Below are 27414 nucleotides of genomic sequence, written 5' to 3'. Positions count from 1 at the left end.
CCCAAACAGTTGCACAGTTTGTTCCCTCGCTTCACCCTTGCCTCAGTTCAAATATCACCTTATAGAGAGAGCTTTGATTATCCTACCAAAAATAGAAGTCCCCATCATTCTTTCCCCTTACCTGCATTAATTTTCCTCATCGTATTTATCAACAGTTCTCCTTATTTGTAAGAATGAAGTGCTTGCTCTCTTTGACTCTGTCTTAATTCTAGTCTGCATTTCTCCCGTGGCCTTCAGGGAATAGCTCCTGCTATAGGTATGCTAATTATTGAAGAATTCTGCTTAAGGCTTGATATTTTGGCCAAGATATGCAGAAGCCTCAAAGACTGAGCTTTCTAATGAGGGTGTGAAGGTAAAAAGAGATTTAGAGATTTGGAGCCTAGATGTCTGGGGTTTGTCATCATCACACACCTCTTGCCCTGCCCATTCTCTCTTCCCTGAACATAAAAGAAGCCTGAATTCTGAGCTCTCTTAAGATGGATTTAGGGAAGCTCTAAGTCCCCCCTCTCCCCAATCTTACTGAATGTGGTGCCTTCTGGATCAATATGCCTTTCCTTATCTCAAACACTGACATCTTGAAATATTGGCCTTTTGAAGCATTGGGTGCATGGACCTTGAACCAGTAAAACTTACAAAGCTATGCTTTAAATCTGTTTATCATCTACCTCCTTCATTTAAATGTAAGTTTACAAGAGCAGAGATTTTATCTGTCTTGCTCACCATGAAATCCCCAGCATCTAGAGGTGTGCCTGTCATACACAGTGTACATAGTAGGTGCCCAACAGACATTTGATGAATGAAATAAGTGAATGAGTCCACATTTTGCTTTGCATTTGAAAATGCCAAATAGGCCCTAGCCAGGGAGCTCAGTTAATTAGAATCTCATCCCAATATGCCAAGGTTTCAGGTTTGATGCCTGGTCAGGGCACATACAAAAACTGACCAACAAATCTATGTTTCTCTCTCTCTCTCCTCCCTCCCCTCATCAATAAATTATTTAAAAAAAAAAAAAAAAAAGGAAAAAAAGAAAGAAAATGTCACACGGCCACACAGCCACATTTGGGCCACACTTCCAGGATAGTACTATCTGAGGACCATACCTCCATTGTGGGGAACACTAGTGTTGCTGAGTTTAAATGCAGTCACAGGTATTTTTATAAGAGAAAGGAAGAAGAAGATTTGACACAGACAGAAGAGGAAAAGGGAATATGATCATGGAGGCAGAGATGGGAGTGATGCAGCCACAAGCCAGGGAATACCAGCAGCCACCAGAGCTGGAAGAGGCAGGAAACAGGTTTCCCCCTAGAGCCTCTGGAAGAAGCACAGCCCCTTTGACACCTTAATTTCAGCCTAGTGAAACTGATTTCTGACTCTGGATTCTCAAAATGTGAGACTAAATTTCTGTTGTTTAAGCCACCAAGTTTGTGGTAATTTGTTACAGTAGCCACATTTAACTAACACATGTACCCAAAACTAAAATAAGAAATATGAAGAGGAAAAAAATCACCTCCTATCCTGCTACCCAGATATAACCACTATTAACTTGTTCACATGTGAAGCATAAGAGAGTAATCTCCCCAGGTTTCCCAGCACCAAATATGAACACTGGCATCATTTCCTGTTTAGTTCCATATACTACTTTTTCCATTTAACTTTGTATTATGGCCATTAAATAAGCTTCAGAAATGTAACTTTTCACAGGTACACAGAATTGAAAACAATAGGTTTATTGTCATTTATTTAACCCATCCCTTATTGTTAGACACATAGATATGCCCAAAATTTTGATATTATAAATAATATTACAATAAAATACTCATAAATCATTTTTTTGTCCATGTATTATTATATTACAATGGAATCTTAGAAATAGAGTTTTGTATTAAAAAATATGAGCATTTTAGGACTTCTTGACTAATTTCAAGTGACTTTCTGGATGCCCAGATAATTTACACTTCCAATAGAAAACTATTAAAAAGCCAGTCTCACCACAGTTGTCCAATTTTCCTAACTCTACTTAATGTTCCTTTGTTAGTTTAGCATGCTTTGTTTATAGTATATTAATTTATTTAATACATGAGCATACTTAAGAGCTTTTAACTCTATTTTAAAATAATGTGGTAGTTCTAAGAATGTTAGATCTTTACTTCTGTTTACTAGCTATACAACCCTAGGCAAGAGTCTCTCTGAGCCTCAATTTACTTATCATAAAAGAGACAATAAAACCCACTTCATGGAGTTATTTTGAATATTTAATTAAATAATATTTGTAACAAGTTTATCACATAATAAGCACTCAATAAATGGCAGCTATTATTATTTTTCCATTAATATTTTTCTAATTCTATTATTCCATTGAAACATTATTTTATTTTAGCTGTGCAAGTGGGTTTTAATAAATCATTATACAAATGTGTGACAAAGTAATAGAGCTGTTTCCATGACTCTGAAGAAGGTTTGCTTATATTCTAATTCATTACTGTGATCAAAGAACTCTATTAAATGATAAATTCTTCAACATAATTAACTTCACTAGGTTCTACCTATGTAGAAGTCAGTTGTCACGAAACATTCTTATTTTATTTCTTAGTGTCAATAAACTGTTTAAATATAACATTAGATTTCCTTAAAATTTGATGACAAGTGACAATAATATTGCTTTGGTATTTTTCTGTGTCTGTGGGAGAACAGAATGATTAGCAGTGTCAGGGAACAGAGGGGGAGAGATAAATGGGTTTTGTTCTGAGTCTATAAACAAGATCTAAGAAGAAACTTTATTTCTGAAATTTCCAGACAAAAATTCTTATCTACCCTCAACTATCATAGAATGAAATTTAGTTAAAATAAGTTAGATTCATTCAGTTCTTGAACATGATGATATTCTATCATATTCAAGGGTGATACTATTGTACCGGTTAAGAGGATTAAAATGTAGAAAACAAACAATAAAGCCTTATGTATTAATTAAAACAACAACAAGATATATTTTTGGTTGATTCAAATTGGCAAATAATTTAACAAATTGAAAATACCCAGTGTTGAGAGAGAGAGAGAGAAAGAGAGAGAGATCTATAAGGATGTCTCCTAAAATGTTAATAGCAGATATGCCTGGGTGTGGGATTTCAGGTAATTTATATATTCTCCTTTATACTTTTCTGTATTGCTTTAATTTTTGCAATAAAGTTTTATTTTGATTTGGAAAAACAAAACATGGGAAAAACACTGTGCAAAGAGTTAAAAAAGTAAAGGAAATACCCATATGTTAATTGCAGTTGTCTTTGGTTTTTAAGAGGAGAGAGCAAGGGTGTCTTCCTACCTTCCTCCATTTTCAAAATTGTCTTTTATTGAGTATGATTATTTTTAAAATGAGGAAACACTCATATATGGTGATGGTGATTATAATCTGGCAGACTCACATCAGGCCCACAACCTTTCCTCCTGGTTCCTGGGAAAGACTCATCTGTGGTCCGATGGACAGAGCCTACTGTTATTTATGACTTAGCCACTCAAGAGTGGAGGCTCATTTGCCTTCTGCTTAGATCTCAAGGTCCCCTAACCACTGGTACTTCCACATCAGCTGGTATATGTTGGCGTCTCTAGCGGTCAATATTTATGCCCAAGTTTTTTTGTGGGTTTTGGCCTAATTTTTTTTTTCATTAAAAAATATAACATATTTTTAGTGGATATGATTTTGAAAGAAGCAGGGAAAACTATCTATAACCCCATCACTGAAATGAATGGTTATTAATCTCGCACCATCTTTCTTTTTAATAATGTCTTAATATACAATTGTGTATATATTTTTCCAATTACCACTATGAGTGTTTCCCTCTGCCATTAAAAACTCTTAAATATATTTTAATGGCCGAAGCCCAATTTTAAAAAAGCATTTACTCATTCCTAGATCATCTCAAATTGAAGAACCTTTTATGTGCTCAAAATAAGTTTATTACAGGAGCCAGGAGAGAGATTCCTCTCTATGGTTAGAGCCTATGTCTGGTCCCTACCGATACTAGCAATTCTCCCATAACCTTCATTTCAAACATCCCCTCTGACCACCCATTCCAACAGTCTATTGACCTCACTGGGATGAATAATCCATTGATCTACTTTTTCACTGTCGTACACCTGCTTTATGCCCTCATTTCGTTTCTAATTCAGACAAAATTCCATGGTCAATTCTTTCAATCACTCCTTTGCATACACCCTCATCTTCCTCACCCCACTATTGCTGGCTGAACCTCAACCTTGGTTAGACACAACTCTCTACCTTCACCCCTGCAGCAAATGTTCAAGCCCTATTTTAAATGCTCTCTCTACAGGTATCCTTTAAGCACTCATCCTCCTTTCTCCTTTTACTATGGGTGCCCTATTTGGGGACCATACAGCTGCTGTTTAGATGTTCTGCTCTTGCCCATCTATTCTCCACCAACTCAACTCACCAGTCTATCCAGCACTCCCTCTTGGCTGCTTTTCCAAGATTCTTTTCTCTTTCCAGCTTTCTAACCTCTCTCTTGACTTCTATTTGTTCTCTCTCCCTTCTCTACTCGCTTACCTCTTTGCCCAACCCCCAAAAGAAACACAGAAAGAATAGCTTGATAAAATTGAACTAGCAGTGGGTATAGCATCTAGTTTCAGGTTCCTGTCCTGCTGTGTAACCTTGAGCCAGTCAGTTCACTTCTCTGGTTCTTAGTTTCCTCCCTAAGCAATGAGATACACTTGGTTAAATAAACCTGGAGAAAATTTAACCCAGCTCTTAAAACAAACAAACATGATTCTGAAAATTTAAGGAAGGAAAAATTTAGCAAACAGTCCCATTACCCTGCTTTCCTCACTATACCATCCTATGTCCGTCACCACGCTAAGATAATGCCATCCATCTGGTGAGTATTATTATTGTTATTTTAGTGCTGAAACCCTCCTTGGCCCATCCATGCATCCCACCCAGTAACCATAATGGAAATCCAAACACTTACCGTGAATTTCTCATAGAGCTCATAAGTCAGGAGGGGGTTGGGCAGCTCCCTAAAGTAGAGCTTGCAAAGAGAGCCCACACAGTGGATGTCCTGGAGGTACACTTCCCTTGTCAGATCTGGACATTGATCTGAGCCAAACTCTTGCCTGAAACAACACAGACAGAGACATAACAATCTTGGGAACATGTGTTCCATGTCAGCAGTTGTTTGGCTGATTAAGGGTAAAAAAGACCCTAAACTGCTGATCTGACTATATGTTTGACCCTGATACAAAAAGACCTTCTATTTCAGGCACAAGGCAGCTATGGGAAGACTTCCACTTCAGGTCTGTATCTTCCCTGCCAGAGCAGCTGTAATTAGAAGGACATAATGCCCACTTACAAATGGATTTCTCATGGCATTATGTTCACAGTCTCAGTTGTGAACAGTGGGGGAAATATGAAAACAATTTGCCAAAAAAAGCCTGTTGAGATTTCAGTTTTTCCAAAATATTGTTCTAAATAAAATCCTCTTTCTTGGAGGAGAGACCAAAACCAGGGTGAGTCAGATCGTTATCACTTATATACTCATGTCAACAAACTTGTTTTATCTGGAGACTCAAACCCAAGGTTTGAGAACTTTAATCAGTGATCTCTTTGATGCTAGATGGAACCTTCTAGGCTGCCTGATAGTGATTCCCACAGGATGGAAGAGCTAATAATTATCTTCTTAAACAACCTATACTGGGGTGTTTGGGAACATCACTGGCTTCCAAGCCTCGTTTCTAATTAAAAAACATTTCCTAATGAGGTCATATGAATACCCTAACTCAATATATGCTTACCATGAAAACTCTGTTTAAAAAGTGACAAATTAGAGCTTTGCTACAGAAGAGAAGTTAGGCTTCTTGAGATTATTCACTTGGTCAACCAAGTTGTGACAAAGTCAACGGGACTCCCAGAGCCAGCGTTTCAAATCAGCTCACCCATCCTCCTGCAGTCTGCTTCTGCCCCTTCAACAGGGGCAGGGAAATCCCTGAGGCTGTCAGAACCCAAAAGAAAATGAGTGGAGACTTGAAAAGAAAGCCAATGGCCTTGTAAATTCATAGGCATGTGTTTTTCTAAGAGGGCAGAACAAGAACAATCTAAAACTTATTCACTTAGTTAGCCAAAAATGTCCCTTGTGAGGCTAAGGTCAGTCCTCAAGTGAAAAATAATTGGCCTAAGTGTTCTTCCATGATATCAACTACTGTGTTGTATATTTTAGGGCTAAGAGTAAGCCATTCAAAAGTATTTGCTGCTGAAACTCTAAAAATTTCATACTAATTAGTGAAATTATGTAGTCACATAGATTTGTTAAAATCTATGGTTGCAATAAAGCAGTTTTGTTTTTTGTTTTTAACAGCTATCACTTCTCCAGGAGTAAAAAGGATGTTTTGTTCCTTTAGTATCATTTTATTATAATTGAGATTTGAAGAGGGGCAGAAAACCAAATAGGAGGAAGAAGGCAAAAATTGAATTACTTGCCCAATCTATTAAATTTTACATAATAATCTTGTCACAAGAATGTTTTTATTGTTTTAAAAGTCTAATTTATAACTAAAAACATATAATAAATACATAAAAATAACACCTAATAAAATATGTTCTTTTTCATGTTAAAGTACATAACCCATTGTTTTAGTCACAGAATAGTATATATACATATGTATATGTATATATAATATAGTGTACATGCTTTGTACATGGGGCAAAAGTAGATTTATAGTTGTGAGTATGCAAAACACAGTTTATTCTTGTATTATTTATTAATTATTGTATTACTTTTCATATAACAATTGTAAACCTACCCTGTATGCTCTCTATATAGTGTGTATATACTTCCTTTATTTTATAGGTAATATGTATAAAATACATGCACACATATCTGTGTTTAGTGTGAAGGTTATTGTACTCTGAATTCAAAGTGATAGAAATGTCTTCCAAAAAATTCAAGGATAAATTTTAGAATTGCTTAGGATAAACCCATAGAATTGGAAATTATTCATCTATCAATAATTTTTAAAATACCAGCATCAATTAGAGAAACACACTTTCATGCAGACTCCTGAGTTCTTGAGCAGATGAAATTTCAAAGGTTGAGTGTGTGCCAACAGAAAAACTCATCCATCTCCAAGTTCTGAACACTATGTAATGGGATCTAACTGAGCTTTGGGTAAGCAAGTGAATAATAATAAATCAGATTTCCCTAGCTCGTAATTAAAATCGTTTGAGTTCAATCGAATCCACCCAACAAGGGTAAATCTAGTATAAGACAAAGAAATAGATTAAAAGCCCTCAGGAGCTTTGGTTGGAAAGAATTACATCAGACTAGAACTTCCTGATTAGATTAAGAACAGGCTTCTAAAGACATCAGCACTTGGTCTTCTGCCCCTCCACCCTTCCCTCACTCCCTTAGGTTCTTAATACTCCCAAAACCTGCGGACAGAAATACGGACAGAGAGAGAATTATGAGGGAATTCTGTTGGGGGCTATTGTTTTAGCTCACCGTAGCCGTTGTATGTTTGAGGTGACTCCCGAAAGCCGATAAATTCCATCCACAATGCCATGAGTCTCTATAAATTCTGCACAGCTCTTCAGTACATATGGAACTATGTAAGGGCAAAGAAAAAACAATAAAGTATTAGATATAAGCCTGACTGTTCTTCAAAGATATCCTTTTAAAAATCCAGGTAACTTCAAAGAGAACTAGGTATGGAACACATGTGAGCTACAAGTGGAAACAATTACTTGTAAATGGTAGATGATGTTCTTTTATATTTTTAAAAAACATGGGGTTTTGTTAAAGCTCAGAAAACTCATGTATTTTAAGACTTGGATTTTTTTTTTTAAATTGAAAACTATAAAACACTTAAATTTTGAAACCAGTGGTAACCTGGGAAATCCCACAACTCAGTCTCCTCATTTCACTGGTTCTCCCTGGTGGTTTCCCGACCAGCAGCATCAGCATCTCCTGGGAACTTACTGGGAATGCAAATTCCCAGGCCCCACTCCAGACGCACGGAATCAGAAATTCTGGATGTGGAGCCCCACAATCTGTGTATTAAAAAGCCTTCCAGGTGACTATGGTGCAATAAAATTGGAGAACCACTGGCTTATTTCGACACAAGAAGAAACCAAGGTGCAGGTAAATTTACTTACTTCACTCAAGATTACTTGCTGCTTATGAAAAGTAGTGAACACATGAAGAAATGCTCATGATACAGGTAGGGAAAAGAAAAACAAAACTCAAAATCAATTTACACAGCTATGTAAAAGAAAAATTGCAAAAGAAAAAAGACTGGAAGAATATCTGCCAGAATGTTAAAGGTGATTTAAGTTTAAAGTGATTTTTTTAGTGTTTTTTTTTAAGGTGAATCCCCCCACTCACCAAATGCTGTCCATTCAATCTAGTCATTGATTGAATGGACCACATAAAAGGGACCAACATCGCCTCTTGAATTCCTGCCACTCTAGACATTCAGTGCTTGTGTAGAAGAATCTGGCTATGCTGTTCTCTCCTTGGGGCTGACCCCGATCAGCCCAGCTAGCTCAGTGGCCCAGAATGGCAGCCATGGCCTTCTTGATGGCATGGAGAGAATGGCAAGTCACTTGCCACTTTGGTCCTTGGGCAGAGCTACCTGAGGTCCTTCCCTGAGAGTGCTGTGGATGGTGGCTTGGTATGGAACTACCCAAGCTTCGGGCACTAACATTTTCAGGCACAGAGATGGTGTGGGAACTCCTTGAACTAGTACTTGAGATAGCACTGTGCCCATTCCCCCAAAACATACCCAATCCATTCATGCCTCAGATTAGGCAAATGCCAACCATTTAATGCTTAATGCACACGATTGGGCCTGCATGCAGTTCCAAGCTGGACTGCACCTGTACACAGGTAGACACCAGACGTTCAGACCCAACATTCTTCCTGGATTCACTATCATGATACTTTCTAAACCACTCCCCCACCATGTCCTTCAGCTACTAACTATAATTCTAGGTGCTCAGTAAAATTCATCACACTTATTCGGCTCATCTCTCAAAGGTGATGTGTTCCCAGGACCGTTCCCCTCCAGGACATGTGGCATGCTTTGCCTCTGTCCCTCAGGACTGGAACTAGGGAGAAGCTTCTTAGTTCTCCCAGGAGGGAAGAGGGCTGGGAGTAGACTTGGGCTTGGAAATACTGAGGCCAGAGCCCACAGAGGTGGAACTGCTCCCTGGGAGTGAATACAGGGTGGGAGTGGGTGTGGTGGAGGAGGGGGTGTGAGAGTGGACAGGGGTGCAGGGTCTCTGCCTGGCTTCACCAGGAAGAGCTACAGTTTGATCTGTTTCATAAAACAGGGTTCCTAGCTAGATTTTTGTCTCCTACCCTCATGCCAATGAATAAATAAGCAAGCAAGCAAAGTTCCAATGCTTAAAAAAGGTTTTGTATTTTTATTATTTATTTATTTTTTAATTTTCACCCAAAGATATTTTTTCCATTGCTTTTCAGAGAGAAAGTGGAAGGGAGAGAGAGCGAGAAACATCAATGTCAGAGAGACACATTGATTGGTTGCCTCCCAAATGCCCCCCGACCAGGACTGGGGATCGAACCGAGGTACGTGCCCTTGACCGGAATCGAACCCGAGACCCTTCAGTCCTCAGGCCAACGCTCTAACCACTGAGCCAATCCGGCTATGGCAAAAGTTTTGCTTTTTTAAAAAAATCCTGTTGTGCCCAATAATGGTTGACTCTTTCCCCACCACACCAAGCAGTTGTTTTGGAACCTGCTGCATGTGGTCTACAGTTGAGAGCCCAGGTTTGGATGCCAAACTGCCTTTATAACTTTGGACAAAATATGTAAGGATTCTGTGCCTCAGTTTCCATATCTGTAAAATGAGGAGAACTGATCTTATCCTCATAGCTAGGATTAAAGTAATACCTGTAAACATTTAGCACAAAATAAGCATTCTACAATGGAAGTTATTATTTCTACTTGAAGCTTATCTGTGATGTAAGTTTATAATTTGTGAGACAATGTAAGTTTATAATTTGTGAGACAATCTGGGTGAAAACAGTTTGCCTCCTCCCAGCCAATGGGCAGCTTGGGTAGAGCTGACCAAACTTTTACCGGTCAGCACTCAGCTGTACTATTCACAATGGCTCCTGTGTCCTCCTTTGGTTAAATGTTTCTATTTGAAGGTAATTTTGCTTGCCTGAGATTTCCTTCCTCTGCAGCTAGGTGAATCTTCATAACACAGGAGCAGCAGATCCAAAGTGTGTGGATTTTGGAGCGGGGCGTGGCCCGGGCGTGCTCACAGTGTGCTTCTGCACTGGGGTATGTGGTTGCTGTGCCGTGCAGGGCACAAGTGGACTTAAGAGCCCTGAGCATTCCCAAGGAGGCCTGGAAGAAAAAAGCCTTGGTCTCGAAGGGCCTCTATAAAGAACCCTCCATGAAAGGGGTGGTGCAGGGTCACCAACTTGCCCCGTCCTGTTCTCAGATAGGGACCTCCCATTCCCACAGCTCTCCGCCACAGCACCCCAGGCTCTGTTTGCTTTAAAGGTGGGCAAAACACATTCCCGGATAGAGCCTCTGCCATACATTTACTCTGGCTTTGGTACAGAGGCCCTAGAACCTCTCGTCCACGGCTCTGTTTAAACAGGAGGCAGTATTAAAACAACCCGAGGGGAGAGGCCCTGGTCGCGGTCTCTGAGAAGTGTTAGCTTTCCTGGAGTCTCGTCCCAGGCTGGGCTGGACGGTGTAGGAATTCTCTATCCTACTCAGTAAAAGGGGAAGGATCCACTCAGTCTCTGTGAGTCATCCAGCTGTGGAGCCCAGAGCAGTGGTTCTCAGGCTGTGGCCTCCAGATCAGGTCCAACAGCCGAGGCTGCCTCCAGGTGATTCTGATGCACAACAAGGTTGAGGACCCGCTAGTTTAGACCAAAGCTACTCATCCTTTAATGTGCATACAGGTTACTAGGATTTGGTGAACATACAAATTTCAATGGAGAGGGGGATGTCATAAATTTGCATTTTTAACAAATTCCCGGGTGATTAGAGATACTGCCAATCTGCGACCCACGCCCAGGGCAGCAGGGGTCTAAAGGTGATATTGGTGGGTGGTGTTGCAGGAGCTACTAAGAGTTTAGTCAAGTCTCAGAATTCTTTTGACTACTGTCCCTGAGATTCAACCAAATTGGAGACACCCAGGATTCTGGACAGGGCAGAAGCTTGATACAAAATAGCTGAGTAGTTACAGCTGGAAAGAAAGCTTCCATTGTCCATTCGGCATGAGAGTGATGTTGGGGCTGGAGTCACAGAGCTAGTTCTGTGGGATTTATCATGGACCCAAAGAACTTGAAGTCTCCTCCTACAGAGGTACACACAGTTGCTGATTATGATATAATATTATAACTTTTGAATTGTTTTATTGATAATTCTCTAAGTCCCATTTTTGTTTAGTTTTGTTTTTCCCGGATCAGCAATTTTAAACATTAAATTTTCATCTGAGCACAAAATAAATGTTGAGGTGTTTTCTGATGGAAAAGGCAATCTTGCTTTTGATTTATGCTTTACCATTTACAAAACACTTTAAAGGCCTTTGTCTCATTTGATCCAACCTGGTACAACTAGAAGACATTTTATACTTATAAATACTGTGGGGCACTTCTTTCCTCAATTCCTACTCTCTTCAAGGCAAGTAGTCAAATAATTTCTCTGAGTCCCCCCAAGAAGTAATGTCTGCTAATCTGCCCCAGTTCCACAATGAGGTATCACGTCAGGCCTGTTAGAATGGTCATGATAAAAAAAAAAAAAAAGACAAGAGAGAACAATTGCTGGAGTGAATGTAGAGAAAAGGGAACTCTCGTGCACTGTTGGTGGGATCATAAACTGGTGCAGCCACTATGGAAAATGGTATGGAGGATTCTCAAAAATTAAAAATAGAACTACCATATGATCCAGCAATTCCACTTCTGGGAATATATCCAAAGGAAATAAAAACACTAACTTGAAAAGATATCTGGACCGCTCCCCCCATCCCCTCTCCCCTGTTCATAGCAGCATTATTTACAACAGCCAACCATGGAAACAACCCAAGTATCCATCCACAGATGGAGAGATAAAGAAGTTGTGGCATATAATACCATTAAAAAATAAGAAAATTCTGCCATTTGGGACAATATGAATGGACCTTGACGACATTATGCGAAGTGAAATAAGTCAGACAGAGAAAGACAAGTACCATATGATCGCATATATATGTAAAATCTACAACAAACAAACAAACAAAAACCCCAAACTCACAGAAAAAGAGGTCAGACTTGTGGTTTTGTGGTTACCAGAGGAAGAAGGTGGGGTGGGGAGAGTTGGAGAAAGGTGGTCAAAATGCACAACTTCCAGTTACAGGATAAATAAGTACTAGAGATATAATGCACAGCATGAGGACTCTAGTTCAATCTGCTGTATGATATATGTGAAAGTTGTTAAGTCTAAGAGTCTCATCACAAGGAAAACAGATTTTTAAAAATTATTTTGTTTTCTCTTTTTATTGTATCTAAATGAGATGATGGGTGCTAACTAAACTTATCGTGGTAATCATTTCACAATATATATAAGTCAAACCATTATTCTGTACACCTTAAACTTACACAGATGTATGTCAATTATATCTCAATAAAACTAGAAAAAAATTTAGATTAAAAAATGAAAAAGATACAAAAATATAAAAGTACATAGTCATTGTCTTTGTTTTACTCCATCCTTTCCAATATCTTGAATGATAAAAAATGATACCCAGTGAAATATTAATAGAGCTACCTCTAGGTGGTAGAAAAGACATGATTTTTGCTTTTCTATATTTTTAATTTTGCTTTTCTGATTTATTTATTTATTTTTGGTAATGAGATGTGGTACAAATCATTTTTTTTGAGAAATAGATAGGTTTTTGAGAAACAAGTTTCATTTAAAAAGCTAAAGGGCTTTCTGAAGTCAGTGACACAATTTTTTAATGTTTGTTTAAGTCCTTTCCAATGACCCTGTTGAAGTAATTAGTCCTTGTTAAATAGAAGTATTTGCCTAACCTGCTGGCCTGGTGCGGACAAGGACTAGCTCTGTTTTGCTGCTGGGCAAGGCTTCTGATGGCAGATTGTGTCCTGGAGTCCCCTGCCCTCCTCACATTCAGGGTCTCAGATGCCAAGTTCATCAGCTCTTTCTTGTAGAAGTGACCAGGTCCTCCCTTTGGTCCATACCCTGACTCATCCTAGCTCTGCCCCTAGGTCTCTGCTATCAATGCCCCCACTCCTTCCCAATGACAAAGATTCTCCTTCTACCAAAGCAGATGCACTGACGGCCTATCTAGCCCAAGGAACAAAAAGGCAAATAAGATCTTTGTCCTCAAAAGCATAGAAGGGAAAGACAATTACTGTGCCCCTGTTACGTGCTGATCCCCAAGTGCCACACTTTCATCCACTATTTGTACCTAATGTGATCCTCACACCACCTTATGAGGGAAGTATTTACCCCATCTCTATAAAGGAGGAAAGTGAAGCTCAGTGGTATTAAGTAACTGGTCCAGTATGAAAATATCAAGTAAAATATGTGAAGGGCCCTGGAGAGGCACTAAAAATGTGATAGAAGTTCTTCCAGAAAGACTACATATGGTAGGGGAGGTCAGGTAGGACTTTTTGGTGTTGAACAAGAACAGGAAACTGTGCATTTATAGAGTCAACTGTACAGGGGTCCCAGTAGACAGTGCTGAGGCAGGACCCTCACCCTGAAGGGCTCACAATGCTGTGAGATAAAGGGGGGAAAAGGGACGAATCAAGGTGATGCAATAGGAACTCCAACAGGGGTTCCTGGGGGTGATTTGAGATGCTATGATGTGATATGCTATGCTCCAGGGAGGTGCAATACATACTACAATACATGCACAACTCTTGGTTAAGCACCTGGCATATAATAAAGCACTTAGTAAATGTCACCCACATTCTGGTGGACACAACGCAGGGAACGGTGTAAACAAGGAGAGAAAGCAAGAAATAATGCGGCGAATTCTAGGAATGCTGACTGAACCAGTCTGGGGGAAGGGAAGAGTTTGTTCTAAGAAGATTTCATTTTATCTTGATCTCCAATGCCAGACAAATCTTTCTAAAACACTACTTTGATGAAAAAGCCCCCCTGCTCCAAAACAGTCAGTGGCTCCCCATTGCCTGTAGAATCATGTCCGATCCAGGCAGTTCTAGGGCTAGACCTTTAGCTGCCCATCAAGGCTAACCCCGGGTTCTTCCCTTTAATGGAATAGTCCTTTGGGAAAGGTGGGCAGGGAAGAGGGGATAATATAAAGGAAAAGCCTTACCACAAACTTATCACTGCAAAAAGAAAAAGTAAGGTGCAGAAAAGTAGTGCCTCTCTGACGCCAAGAGGCTGGCTGAGGGTGGAGAAATATGTGGGACCACAAGTCATCAGCGAGTTAATGAGCTATTGGAAACAGCCTAGGGGGCATTGTCACAGGCACTCCGGGGAGGGAGGCGATTGTGGCCTCGAGGAAGGGCGGTGCTGAGTAGAGAAGCAGGGTGGGGCGTGATGAAACTCCAAACTTAGAAAACAAACCTCCCGGGAGCCCCACGTGGCCTTGGGCTTAGAGCCGCCCTGTTCACCTTGTACACTGGAGCCTCGCAGAAGGACCTAGTCCCGTTGCTGAAAGCGTAGGCTGCTAGGCTTTGCATCATTGTATAAAGACTTTTCTGGGCTCATCCTTCCTACCGTCTGGCCTTGTCCTCAGGGGATTTGTGAGGCAGACATCACTCACTCCTTGGGGCTGCTCATGAATGATGGGAAGATCTCTCAGTCATCCCGCAGCAGACTCCCAGGCCCCATTTTCGAGCAGCGATTTCCTTTTCATTGCCAACAAATCATTTACGTCCTCAATTTAACTGTGTGAAGACCACAGTCAGCTTGAAGCACTAGATCCAGATTTTATTTCCTGGATAGCAGCCCCTCTCTTCCTTGCCAACTGCTCTGTGGGATGGCATGGGCGGAGGCTCTTCCTCGCTGATGGGCAGAGAGGATGACCACTATGCCCCCAGAGACAGTGCCTCTGGAGACGGGGCGGGAGCTGAGTAGGTTAATGAGAGAGCGACAGGGAAAATAAACCTGCTTCTTAAATTCTATGCTTCACTAACACCAATCATCTTAAGAATGAGGACAATGTAAGTTTCCCCTCGTCTGAGGTATCCCGGCCACATTTTTTTTTTTTTGCATGCCTAGTGGGTGGCCATGGGACGCACTAACCAAATGCTATGTGATGTCCCAAGCTTAACAATCATTTCATTTAATTCTCATGACTCTGACATGTGGGAATGACTATTCCTATTTTGTAGATGGAAAACTAAGATTTGGTGCGGTTGGATGACTTGTCCACGGCCTCACTGGGGTGCAATTCCGAGTCTGTCTGAACCCCAAGTTCACGCACTTTCCAGCACATTTTATAAGCATAACCTCCACACTAGGGAAACAGGTGCACACCAGGCCTGGCGAAGACCAGCAAGCAGCAGAAAGCAGAGGTGATTTCAAGTCTAAGAGCAGCCTGATGAGGGAGAAGACCTTCAGACAAAAAAATTAAGGAACCTGGGTTCTGGTCCTGACCGCCAAAGTACTAGATTTCAGACCTTTGGGGAGAGTAACTTCTCAAATCTCCCAGGCATCTCACAGGTACGAGGTACTGTGTACATGTCCGTTAAAGCAACAAGCACCAGCTGTGCGTCTTCCAGCAAGAACTAGCCCCCTCCCAGCCTCAGAGCTTCCTCTCTCCTAGGAGCTGGTGCTGGGACAGGTGCTGGCTAATGTTTCTTCAGATCTAACATCCAACGACTGGTGAACCACCCGGATGAAAGTGGGGAAGAGAGGCTGGGCTAGAAATGAGGAGAGTGGGCCTGACTTCCTCCTGCAATGCTCAGGTCCTCACTCCGACTGGTTCTGGTTTAGATCTCGGTTCTCTAGAGCAAAACAGTAGCATTATTTTTTGTTTGTTAGTTTTGTTTTGCTCACTTGTACTATTAATGACTCCCCAACTCGCTCCACCCATCTGAATGGAAATTTGTGTTAAATAAGTACAGACCTCAATCTCAGAAAGTTTATACACATCTCCTTTGGTATGGCTGGACTCCTGCTAACCTCCACGCTATTTTTATTATTATGGCGGCTGGAGTCCTCCAGGGACTTGGCTTTAAATGGTGCCGAGTTCATCTGAAGGTCCTCCTGACTGATGGGTCTGTGCCCCGAGTGAGAACTACCTCCTCGTGCTTACTGTACCTTCTGGCTTCCCAGGAGGCTCCGCTTCCTAACGAGTTCCAGACCTGTGGCACCATGGGGTCTTTTTCATTTCTGTTTTGTTTTGTTTTTAAAAATCAATTTTGCTGATGAAAGATGAGCATTTAGAAAAAACACCCATCGGTGGCTCACCAAGTCTATGTGAGGCAGGGCCAGGTAGTGCTTATCAGCTCCTCCCTGCACACCCCTCCCTGCACCCTTTCATTTCCTGCCCAATATTCCCGAGCCGCAGGCAGCCATTGTTCCCAGGCCGCTTTGCTTGGAAGGCTGGGTACCCGGCCTCCCGGAGCTTCCTGTTGTTACAAGGCCTCTCTTTCCTGCCGAAAACAACGGCACTTCCCTGCTGCATGTAACCCTTTTGGGGCACCTCATTTCTTCCATGAGCTTGTTCAGCGCTTGCAAATACTGGGTGCTCATTAACTTTATTTTACGTAACTTTTTTCTTACACAAGTACTGCAAATACAAAAATCTTAAGATACAGATGTGCAAAAGAAAAAAACCCCACCAAATCCCATCCCCCTCTGTTAGCACTTGCGACCCCTTCGGTGTTTATGCATTATGGCAATGCGTCTATATCCACAGAAGTTAGCAATGGGTCCCAGGGCTTAGAGAGATGACCCTGCCCCATGGGTGAAATGGAGGCGGGAGGCATGCCTGGAAACCAGCCTCCTTCAGGTTCTCATACCTTGGTGGGCGAAATAGGCTCTCAATAGGCTTAAGAAAAGTGCAGACACCAGGAGATTTCCCTGTAAATTCTAGGGCTACCCCTGGAGAAACTCTGAAAGTGATCTTCTCTAAAAAGTTTATTGAAAGAATTTGGAAGGAGCTGAACATGGAGGAGTTGAACATGAAGGAGTCAGGGAGGTGGCAGAGCAGTGACATTGCTGGGACGTTTAGGACTAGGAGCCCCCTCGATCTATCTCCCAGATGGCTGCCAAGTGAGCTTTCAAAAATGCAGATCTGTGTCTCCAGTGAAGACCACAGTCCATAGCAGAGCAGGCTGGGTTCTCTGTGACTCTCCCCCAACACTACCTCTCTAGTCCCATCAGATTCCTCACTGTTCCCTGAAGACCACCCCTCCACCATATGCACTCCCCTTCTTCTGACTGAAATGCATCCCACCACCCCTTCTTTGGCCTTCAGAACCCAGCCACGAGAAGTCAGTCCTCTCTAAAGCCTTTCCTGTAACCTCAAATAAGATAAATCGCCAAAAACAGGACACAAAGCTCTGCTGTGTTGTTGAGAATTCTGGACACTATTTTATGATGCAAATCAAGATAGCCTAATTTTTATGAGTTTCGGTTTTGCATCCCCAGGGAACATAGTTATGGGTTATAATGTTGTGTATTTTGGAGACTAATACCCCCCTACACTCCCATCCCCAACTTTCTCTCGGAATCTGGGACACAGCCCAACAAAAAGATATGCTCCTTTACCTTCGCAGGTAATGTATTTATCCTTCGGTAAAATCAGGCAAAACTTAGTAGCAATCTGTGGTTTGTTAAAGCAGCAAAGGATGATAATATTCAAGTTTTTATCCTGAGGTGTTGCAGCTCAAAAATTACTTAGTATTCTCTGAAATATCTCCTACAAAGAGCCAGCATTCATTCAGAGGCAGCCACTGCAGTCACCGGAGCCTGCTCACTCCATAGTTCACAACACTGTTACACCCTTGCTCTCAGTGCCATCTTCACAAGCAATTTCAGTGGATACACTTAGGATTAAGGCTCAGTGATAGGGATGGCACAAAGGGTTACTGTCAAATTTCCGGGCACCTCCCTAGGGGATGATAAAGTCATAAATAACTATATAAAGGATGTAGAAAACTGGTAAAGAAAATGCTTGTTTATCACTCATATTGAATTCTAGAGTTAGAGGAGCTAGATATCGAACAGATCTCTTTAATTTCTAACTTTTATTCTCCTCGCCCTTTCCTAAACAGCTTCAGAATTGGAATTTTCTGCTGTTTGCAAAAGAAAATGTCAGCAGTCTTAAGGTGTCGGTTGAGTACTAGAAATATCATGGCGGAAACTTTGCAATGTATATGACTGTCTAACCACTACGCTGTATACCTGAAACTAATACAACATGACACTGAATGTAAACTGTCATTGAAAAATAAAATTAAAAAGAAAATGTCAGCAGTCAGATCCGACCCAAGGGTAGGGCAGGAATGGGCAGCTTTTTAATGGTAAGGCCCAGGTTCTGAGCTCTTTTCTTGGGTACATGGAAGGGACAGGGATGCCTCTGGGGAGCTCTGGACACCAGAGGCCAACAGTCCACCCTGTGAGCAACAGTCTAGAGGAGGCTCCAAATGAACACTGAGTCTCTACTCAAGCTTGCACATAAAGAGGCCACTGCAAGGTTTCCATGAAGGAAATGATGACAAGAAATCAGTGTTTTCAAAGGTCTGCCAGGATCAATTATAGTTGGGAGAGACTAAAGGCAGAGACCTTCAGGCACTGTGTGACTCACCTCCAGTCACTTCCTCTGGAAAGCCATCCCTGACCCCCAAAAGGAGGGAGTACTTGTTCTACAGTCTTAGAACAACTGGCACACAATTCATATTTAACTGAGTGGGTTTTGTTTTTGTGTTTTTAAACACCTTATACTGCAAACTCCATGTGGAGCTATATCTGTCTTAGTTTATAAGATACCTCCCGTGGCCTCAGCTTGTAGTCTAGGAACCATCCTGTGCCTCCAACAGCACCTGGAGCAAGGCAGAGCGTACACATGGACAAATGTGAGAAAGGAAAGGTGGGGCCAGATGCATGGACATCAACTGGACCCATGTAGGACACGGCAAGATGACATTGTCTTTCTTGGCAAGGACCAGATTAGACTCACAGGACACCTTTGTCTCCAGTGCTTTTTGCCTTCCCCACTTCATATTTATTTTCTTCTTCCCAGCCACGTCACCCTCACTCCCAAGCATCTCCTCTATACTCTATTCCTCCTCTCCACTGGCTGGTCAACCAGAATCCTGGAATTTCGGAACTGTCAGGGTTAGAAGAGACCTTAAGATTACCTGTTGAACCTGCTTGATTCAGTGCCAGAAAACTGAGGCTGCAGGAAGTTTTGGGACTTAACCAAGGTCACCAGCAACCAGTGGTAAAGCCCTGGAGTTGGAGGGAGACTGAGGAGCGGGGACAGGGCTGTTGAAATTGATTAGGATTTCTTTTCTTCCCAATTTTGAGGATCACGGTATAAATGACTGCTAGGCCTCTCTCTGCTCCCAGATTAGCTAACCCTTTGATGTCAGAAGTAATTTAGGGTATTTAAATTTAGGTGCACCCTGAGCAGTCAAACTGAATTAAGTATGTTTATTGGCTCTCCACATGTAAAATCCAGTGCCAGACTTTTGGGCTTCAAAGAAGTATCTTATACTTAGAAGACACTGCCCATGACCTCAGCTTACAGTTTAGTTAGTTCAATTACATGCAGTTAAATTGTGGGTAGAACAAAAATGTCAGGAAGAGCCCTTTCTTGTCCACTCTACAGCTGTCAGGCAGGAGTCAGTTGGGTTTAATGATATCCCTCTGGAGGGAAAGGAAAGGGAGTCAGCTGCCAGAGGCCATCTCCCCACCTCTACAAATTTGCTTTCTCTTCTTAAAAAGCGAGTAGCTGATCCTCAGCAAGGAGGAGGGGTTTGTTTATTGTTTTAAAGACCTCATGATTCCTGTTTAAAGAGGGTGTAGGCTTGCAATGGATTGTTCCAGGCTTAAATTCCCTAAGAGAGAGAGAAGTGGAGGCTCCGAGGGTGCTCTCAGAGTGGCTGGGGGAGGGGGTGGGAACACAGAGGAAAGCAGGCCTGAGCTGGCCTAGGAGATCCGAGGACTTAGTGGGACTATCAGCTCTACACAGGGGACCAAGCAGCCCTGATGACACAGAACCCAGTGGAGGGCAGCTGACCTGTCAGGGCCCAGGTGAAGTGACCCAGGCTCAACCCAGGGGATCTGAGACAGACTGAGCATAGGCAAGTGGTACCTAGGTGTTCACATAAGAGAGGTGGGCAAGGGCTGACAGAGCCTTCATGACTTCACCTTGAGTGCAGACTTCACCTTGTTCATGTACCAACATTCTGGTTTGGAACTGCTTGTTTAGCTCCCTTGATGGCCTTTTCTCACTGACCTTTCCTCAAACATCTGGGAAGAGAGACAGATCAAGGAACGAGCAGAGGGGGCCCCTTCCCTAGTCCTCCCCGTTACTCACACGGTGCTCGTGTCCCACCCTCTCCATAAAGGCTTCCCAGGTTCATTTGTCCATTAAGGATTCTTTTGGGCACCCACTATATGCATGGGTGCCGGGTGGTAAGTGCCAAGGCCAGAATGGAAAGAAAATAAGAGGCCCGATCTTGAGGGATCTGAGTTTACTGGGAGGGAATTCACCTAAATTAAACTCCTCCTCTACTGTTCCTGGTTAAGGGGACAAGTTCTGGAGCCATTCTGCCCGGGTTCAAATCCTCCCACTGCCACTTCCTATCTGCGAGACCTGGTCATGTCTCCTACAAGTTGATGCCATAGTCCTGTTGCCCTGGGTCACTTCCAGTTACGCCTGTTATTTGGTATAATTATGGATAGTAATCGCTTTCACTTAAAAATGTTTCCCAATTTGGATAAAAAATTATATGGTTGCCTTACTTATAATGTTCAGTTTCCTTATTTATAAACTTGAGTTAATAATAAAATCTACCTCATAAGGTAGTTGTGAGATTTAAATAAAATAATCCACGAAGTACTTGGAACAATGTCTCAATAAACTCCCCATAAGCACTGACCATTGCTATTGTTATTTTATTGTGATTACTGTCCCATTGGACTTTGCCCCTGTAGAGTAAGTGGGTCCCTATGTCAGGACTATTTTACTCCTCTCTGAATTCCTAGCACCCAGCACCATGCCCTGTGCAATGGAGATTCTGACTTGATGTCTACCCAAGGGCTCTGGGCCACAGTAGCATGAACGTGCAGAATGGCAGACGGTGGACTCTCCAGAGGTGCTGCTTCCTACCTGGTCCCAGACAGAAGCCCTGGGAAACAAAGATGTCCTTACTTCCTTTCTGAGTAGACTTGCCAGGGAAAATACAGAACACCCAGTTAAATGTGAATTTCAGATAAACGACAAATAATTATTAGTGTAAGCGTGTTCTCAATATTGCACAGAACATATATTAAAACATGATTTGTTGTTTACCTGAAATTCAGATTTAGTAGGGTGTCTTGAATTTTCACTTGCTATATATGGCAACTTTAGTTCTGAGTCCACTCCCATTCTTTGCTGCCCCATGCTCCACAGCAGTGTCCCCTTTAGGCCTCATACAAAGCCACAGCCAAAGTCTCCCCTGACTCCTGTTTGCCCTATTGGCCAACTCTAGGCCTATCCATGGGACACCTCTCAGGAGTTAGCTCCCCCAACAGGAGAAGGAGCTGAGAAAGGGGTGGGGCAGCAGAAGGTGTGAATGTGTGGGGAGCCAGAGTCCTCATCGGGTCCGAGGCATGTGGATTTCCAGAAGCGTCCATGAACTCCTCTCCCTGCAGAGATAAGGGGAAGCTATTTCCCCACATAGTCTCTGGGAGAAAAGGGAGGGCAGGATGAACTCAGTCTTGATATCTAATCAAGGTTTCTTTTCTCATGGATTTGTCTTCTAAGCCTGGCTCTGCACATTCCCACCTCCTGGTGGCCCTTCTCCTTGGCTACCGAGTACATTTTTGGTTGTATGAGTGTGTGGATGGGTGGGGGTCCTTTTGTAGGTCTCTTTTTAAAAATGATGGAGCAAGACCAGGCAATCTTTCAGTTTAAGGGGTCTAAGTTTTTGGAGTACCACCTCCTCCTGCTCCTCCACTTTCCTTAGAACATTTATTGCCTGCCAGGCATTGGGTTAAGTGTCTCATACATAATACTGCATTCAATCCATTCATCTCTGCAAGCCAAGTATAACTATTCTCATTTTAGAGATGAGAAACTGGGGTGAGAGAGGTTTACTCCCTTGCTGAACATAATTCACTTTGCAAGTGGTGGAGCCAGTATTTCAGGGGAGTCTCTCTGACTCCATATCCCACCCTTAACTGGCCTACTACTCTGCTCCTTTTTCAGAATTCTCCCTGGCACCTTCTAGGTGCTCCGTAACAATTTCCTGAACAAATGCATGATTGGATGTATAGATGGATGTTTCTAGACCCGAGGAGCCACATTTACCTTTCTAGACTCACTGGACAATGTTCATCAACAGAATGATTTGTCATGAGGTATCTATATATTTTTTATTTTGAAAATTCATTCAAGAATAATTTGTGATCAAATATTTCATGGCTACTAATTTCATTACAATATTTTGTGTATTTTGTTTTCAATGAAATTGTTTTGGTTGAAGACCCTGAGGTCTTCCATAGGTCTCGATGCTCCCAGTTATAATTTGCATTTAATATGGTGTTTGGGGGGGCATATTCCCTGTGTAATTCAGGATTCAGCTGGCTTTTTGGGAAATTATCCTTGTGGGATTCTCAAATCATAGCCTATGGCTGGTCCCTGCCTTTTTAAGAACTTGACTGAAACATGCTCTGACCTTCAATTTTATGTAAACCATCAGTAACCAATGGTCTCTGCATAGCTCTGAGTATTCCATTGAGAAATTTGTTTTTCTTTTGATCTTGATGTACATTTGGTACTAATTTTTTTTTGGTGTGTTTCCATTTACACATGAATGACCTCAGTCTGTTTTTAGCAGAGCACTGCTAGAGCTAGGTAAAGATGAGGGCTTATTAACAGAAAAATCCTTGAAGCTGCTGGCCTAGACTAGAAATGCTTTTTAAAAACATACAGTCATAGTACACATTCTGTTACACACACACACACACACACACTGGGTCACAGGACATCAGGCTGTGAAACATAGCGGGATTTACTCTCAGGAATGTGACAATAAATATGAAAAAGTAAAATAATCACCATCTTAAGAAAGACGTGGTGAGGACCAGCCTGGGTACAAGCTGTGCTATGCAGGGTCTGGCATGGTTTAGATCAACATTCCAAGAGTGCCCAGAACTCCTAAGTCTCGAGTCAGAAAGTGAGAGGACATCTGGGAGACCCCTGAGAGGTAGCAGGAATGCCTTGTGTTCATATTTCTGGTTGTTAAAGTGATGGGTTTTTCAATCGAGATACGTACTTGGACAAGCATTAGCATACTTAAGAAGAAAGCAAGGCAGAATAATACACGTGGGATTATCTCAGATATCCTTGGCCGTATGGCTAACAAAATTAAACTGCTCTAGAAAAAAAGCCACTTGAATTCCTCCTAGAGAATGCAGCCTTGGCCTGTGTGCAGAAACAACATCCACACCCACAGTGAGAACGAGGCTGGGTACCTCACATCTGTGGGTTTTGATCTGATCCTCACGACACCCTGCAAGGTAAGAATTATCATTCTCATTTCCAGAGGAGGAAACTAAGTCTCAAAGAAAGAGGTTCCTTGTCACATCACACAGCTGATAAGTAGCCCAGGCTCTGTCCACCCCACATAGCTGCTGCTATTCGACTGCTGATGGGGTCAAACGGTGTCAATTTTCATAGACACTAGAGCTACTCCTCTACCTAATTACTATCTAAAGTCACTAATTCCTTCTGGAATTATATATGGCATTTGTGAGTGATGCCTCTGGAGACCTATGTGGATCTTCAATTTTGGAAATATCATTAGAGAACTTAATTTATACGATAAAATGAGAACAAGTCTCCTTACGAGATGGCCCCTGGAGTGGACTAAGCTCATTTGCTGGCTAAATTATTTAATTTCTACAGAGCCTCAATGTGTGCCATAAATGTGTGGCTCAGCAAAATTAGAAATGACTTCATGACATGCATCTCATTGCAACTTTAATATGCATTTCCCTAGTGGCTAATGACGGTGAACATCTTTTCTTGTGTTTATCTATCTATATGTCCTCTGCAGTGAAATATCTGCTCATGTTTTTGGCCCATTTCCTAATTGGATTGTTTGAGTTTTTTTACTGCTAAGGTTTAAAAGTTCTTTAAACATTCTATATACTAGCCCTTTGTCAGATATGGTTAGCAAACATTTTCTCCCCCTCTGTAGCTTATCTTTTAATTTCTTAACCAGGGTCTTTGGCAGAGAAAAGGTTTTAATTTTGATGAGGTCCAATTTATTATTTTTTGCTTTTACAAATCATACTTTTGGTGTCAAGTCTTAGAACTCAGTGCCTAGGACCAGATCCCAAAGATTTTCTTTAAATTTTTTTCAAAAAGGTTTATAATTTTGCATTTTACATTTAAGTCCATGATCTATTGAGTTCACTTTTGAGAAGGTTTAGGTGGAGGTTCAGGTTTTGGCCTGTGGATAAGCAACTGTTCCAGCACCATTTTTGAAAAGGCTATCCTTCCATGGCAGTGCTTTTACACCTTTGTCAAAAATCACTTGGGTATATTCGTGTGGGCTATTACTGTGCTCTCTCTTCTGTCCCATTGGACTGTGCCTATTCCTTTGCCAACGCCAGGCTGAGTTCATACTGCAGCAGGCCTTAATAGTGCATTTTAAATGTAAAATTTTCTTCTTCTTTCTCAGGATTGCTCTAGCTATTTAAGGGCTTGCACCTTTCCATCTAAATTTTGGAATAAGCTATGTCTACAGAAAAACCTGGCTGGGATTTTGATAGGAATTGCATTAACCCTATAGGTAAATTTAGGGGAAAGTGACATCTTTCCTATGTTGAGTTAATAAGATCTTTTTTATTTGTTCCTTCTTTCCTGTAACTACCACCCAAATCAGAATGTCAATAACTCGTGTCTGAATTACTTGACCAACCTTATAACACACTTTTTTTTTAAAATTGGTTTTTAGAGAGAGTGGACGGGAGAGAGAGAGAGACATTGATGAGAGAGAAACATTGATCCGCTGCTTCCTGCACCCCGCCCCCCACACTGGGGACCAAGCCCACACCGGGTCATGCCTTGACTGGGAATCGAACCGGTGACCTCTCGGTGCATGGGTGATGCTCAACCAACTGAGCCACACTGGCCAGGGTATAACACACCTTTGGATTATGGTCTTCTGTTGTTCCCATTCATCCTGCATAATACTCCCGAGATAATGTATGGAAAGCCCTCCTCCATAAAGCTCTTGTTTGGGAGTCTCAATGGCTTTCTACTCCAGACCTAGGCCCAGGTGTATCTTCTTCTTCCAACTTCCCAAACTTCCCCTTCTCAATCATTCTTGATATATCCAGGTATTCATGACTCTGGACCATTCCCTATCCTCTGTGTGCTCTCCTCCCTCCACATGTTTCTCCTCTTATATCCCTCTTCTCCTCACTTCCACTGCCACCAGCTCCACCTGAGGAAGGCACATTTTCCCAGAGGTTCCCAGTCCTGCCCTGGTCTGGTTACCCATCCTCCCACCACCCCAAATGGCCTGGGGGAGTTTTTATCTCCACTTTGAGGGTCAGGGCTAGGGTTCTTGGAAACCTGAGTTGCCTTCTGCCAATATCATCAATGGTGGTCCGTACCTACAGTATTACAAGTGCTGTTTCTAAAGAACTTTTATGTATATTATCTCCGATGATTCTCATAATTTTTTAGAAGCTAAACATTTTCACAATTTTGATGACAAAACCGAGCACAGACAAGTTAAGTAACTTTCCCCAAGTCACACAGCCAATAAATGAAAGAACTATGCTATAAACCTACGGTTTCTGCTTCCTATCCCAGTTCAGTATTACACAGAGGAATAGACCACAATGAAATTACAGTCTGCATAGACTTTCGTTGGTTGGCCTTAGAACCTAACCACCATTTTAGACTTTTTTTTTGCCGTGGGAAAATGCATTTCAAATTCCAAGTCACCAATGTACAAGTGCTCCTCTGGAATGTAACTCATTTTTAGTTTGGGGGCTGTCTCCATCGTCTCTCCACCAAAGATTTTATTCTTATTAATTCCGTTATTATTATTATTATTTTAATATATCTTTATTGATTTCAGAGAGAGGAAAGGAGAGGGAGAGAGAGAGAGAGAAACATCAATGATGAGAGAGTCACTGATCGAGCCCGCAAACCGGGCATGTGCCCTGACCGGGAATCGAACCCCGATCGCCTGGATCCTAGGTCGACGCTCAACCGCTGAGCCACACCCGGCCGCGCTTAATTCCATTATTATACTGGTCAGGACCCAAGAGAATTAAAACCATGGTTTTGGAGTCTGCTTTGGGCCTGCCACTATTAAATGTAACCTTAAGCAAATTATCTAACTTGTTTGAGCTTCAGTTTCCTCCTCTGCAAAACAAGGGCACCATTATGCGTATAGGAACGTTGTAAGAGGAAAGGAACAAGGCCGGCTTGCAAGGTGCGTGGCGCGGTGCCTGGCGCACAGTCCGTCTGGAGCAATGAGCGATGCTGTTCCAAGTGCAGAGTCAGGCTGACTACAACTTGGAATATGCAGCGGGACCTCGGGTTTCCAACGTCTCCGATGACGAGCATTTTGGGTTATGAGCGCCGTAAACCCGGACGGAAATGCTTCGGTTTTCGAACATGCCTCAGAAGTCGAACACGCCACACGGCTTATGCTGAGTGCAAGACCCTGAGGCTGTTGATCCCTCGGGTTTCGAACGTTTCAGAACGCGAGCAATCTTCTGGAACGGATTACATTTGAAAACCGAGGTACCACTGTATCCCCATTGGCTAGGGATGGCCCTTGTTTATCCTATTGTACAGGTGAAATTATTAATAGCACCCCCTTCCACTTTTAAGGTGCCTCAATATGGACGATAAATTATATGATCACCCAACCTGCAGATGGTTGGCTGGCAGGGCCCAGGAATTGTAACTTAGGGGATTGCGCAGCCCCAAGGACGAAGCTCTAATTATAGGAAAGTCATCTTTTGTCAAAAACATCTCACCAGGGAGCTTAGAGCTACTGTTTGCATGTTTCCAGAGGCAGGGTCTGGGTTCTGTTGAGGGTCTGAAGCCAGGAAGAGAGCTTGCTGGGATTAGGGAGCCCAGCCAAAGGAACCAACAGTCAAGCAAGTGTATGGTCATCCAGGAGCCCTGCCAAAGAGCCAGGCCACAGGGCAGGAGCCAGGCCACGGGCTGGAGAGGGGGCCTAGATGGCAA

General features: G+C 42.2%; 1 protein-coding gene across 2 annotated transcripts in view; it reads right to left on the bottom strand.

Moving 5' to 3' along the window:
* Window positions 1–27414, bottom strand: part of ARHGAP31 (Rho GTPase activating protein 31) — a 91618-nt gene that overhangs the window by 30290 nt on the left and 33914 nt on the right. For both annotated transcript variants that reach the window (XM_016199891.2, XM_087818175.1), the window contains exons 2-3: window positions 7503–7605; window positions 4977–5121 (exon numbers count right to left, since the gene is read on the bottom strand). In XM_016199891.2, the coding sequence (XP_016055377.2) occupies window positions 4977–5121; window positions 7503–7605 (248 nt within the window). The remainder of the gene's footprint in view (window positions 1–4976; window positions 5122–7502; window positions 7606–27414) is intronic.

Source organism: Miniopterus natalensis, chromosome 6 (assembly GCF_054644295.1).
Source record: "Miniopterus natalensis isolate mMinNat1 chromosome 6, mMinNat1.hap1, whole genome shotgun sequence".
Lineage (NCBI taxonomy): Eukaryota > Metazoa > Chordata > Mammalia > Chiroptera > Miniopteridae > Miniopterus > Miniopterus natalensis.
The sequence above is the reverse complement of the archived record's forward strand: the minus strand, read 5'-3'. Positions and strand labels throughout refer to the sequence as shown.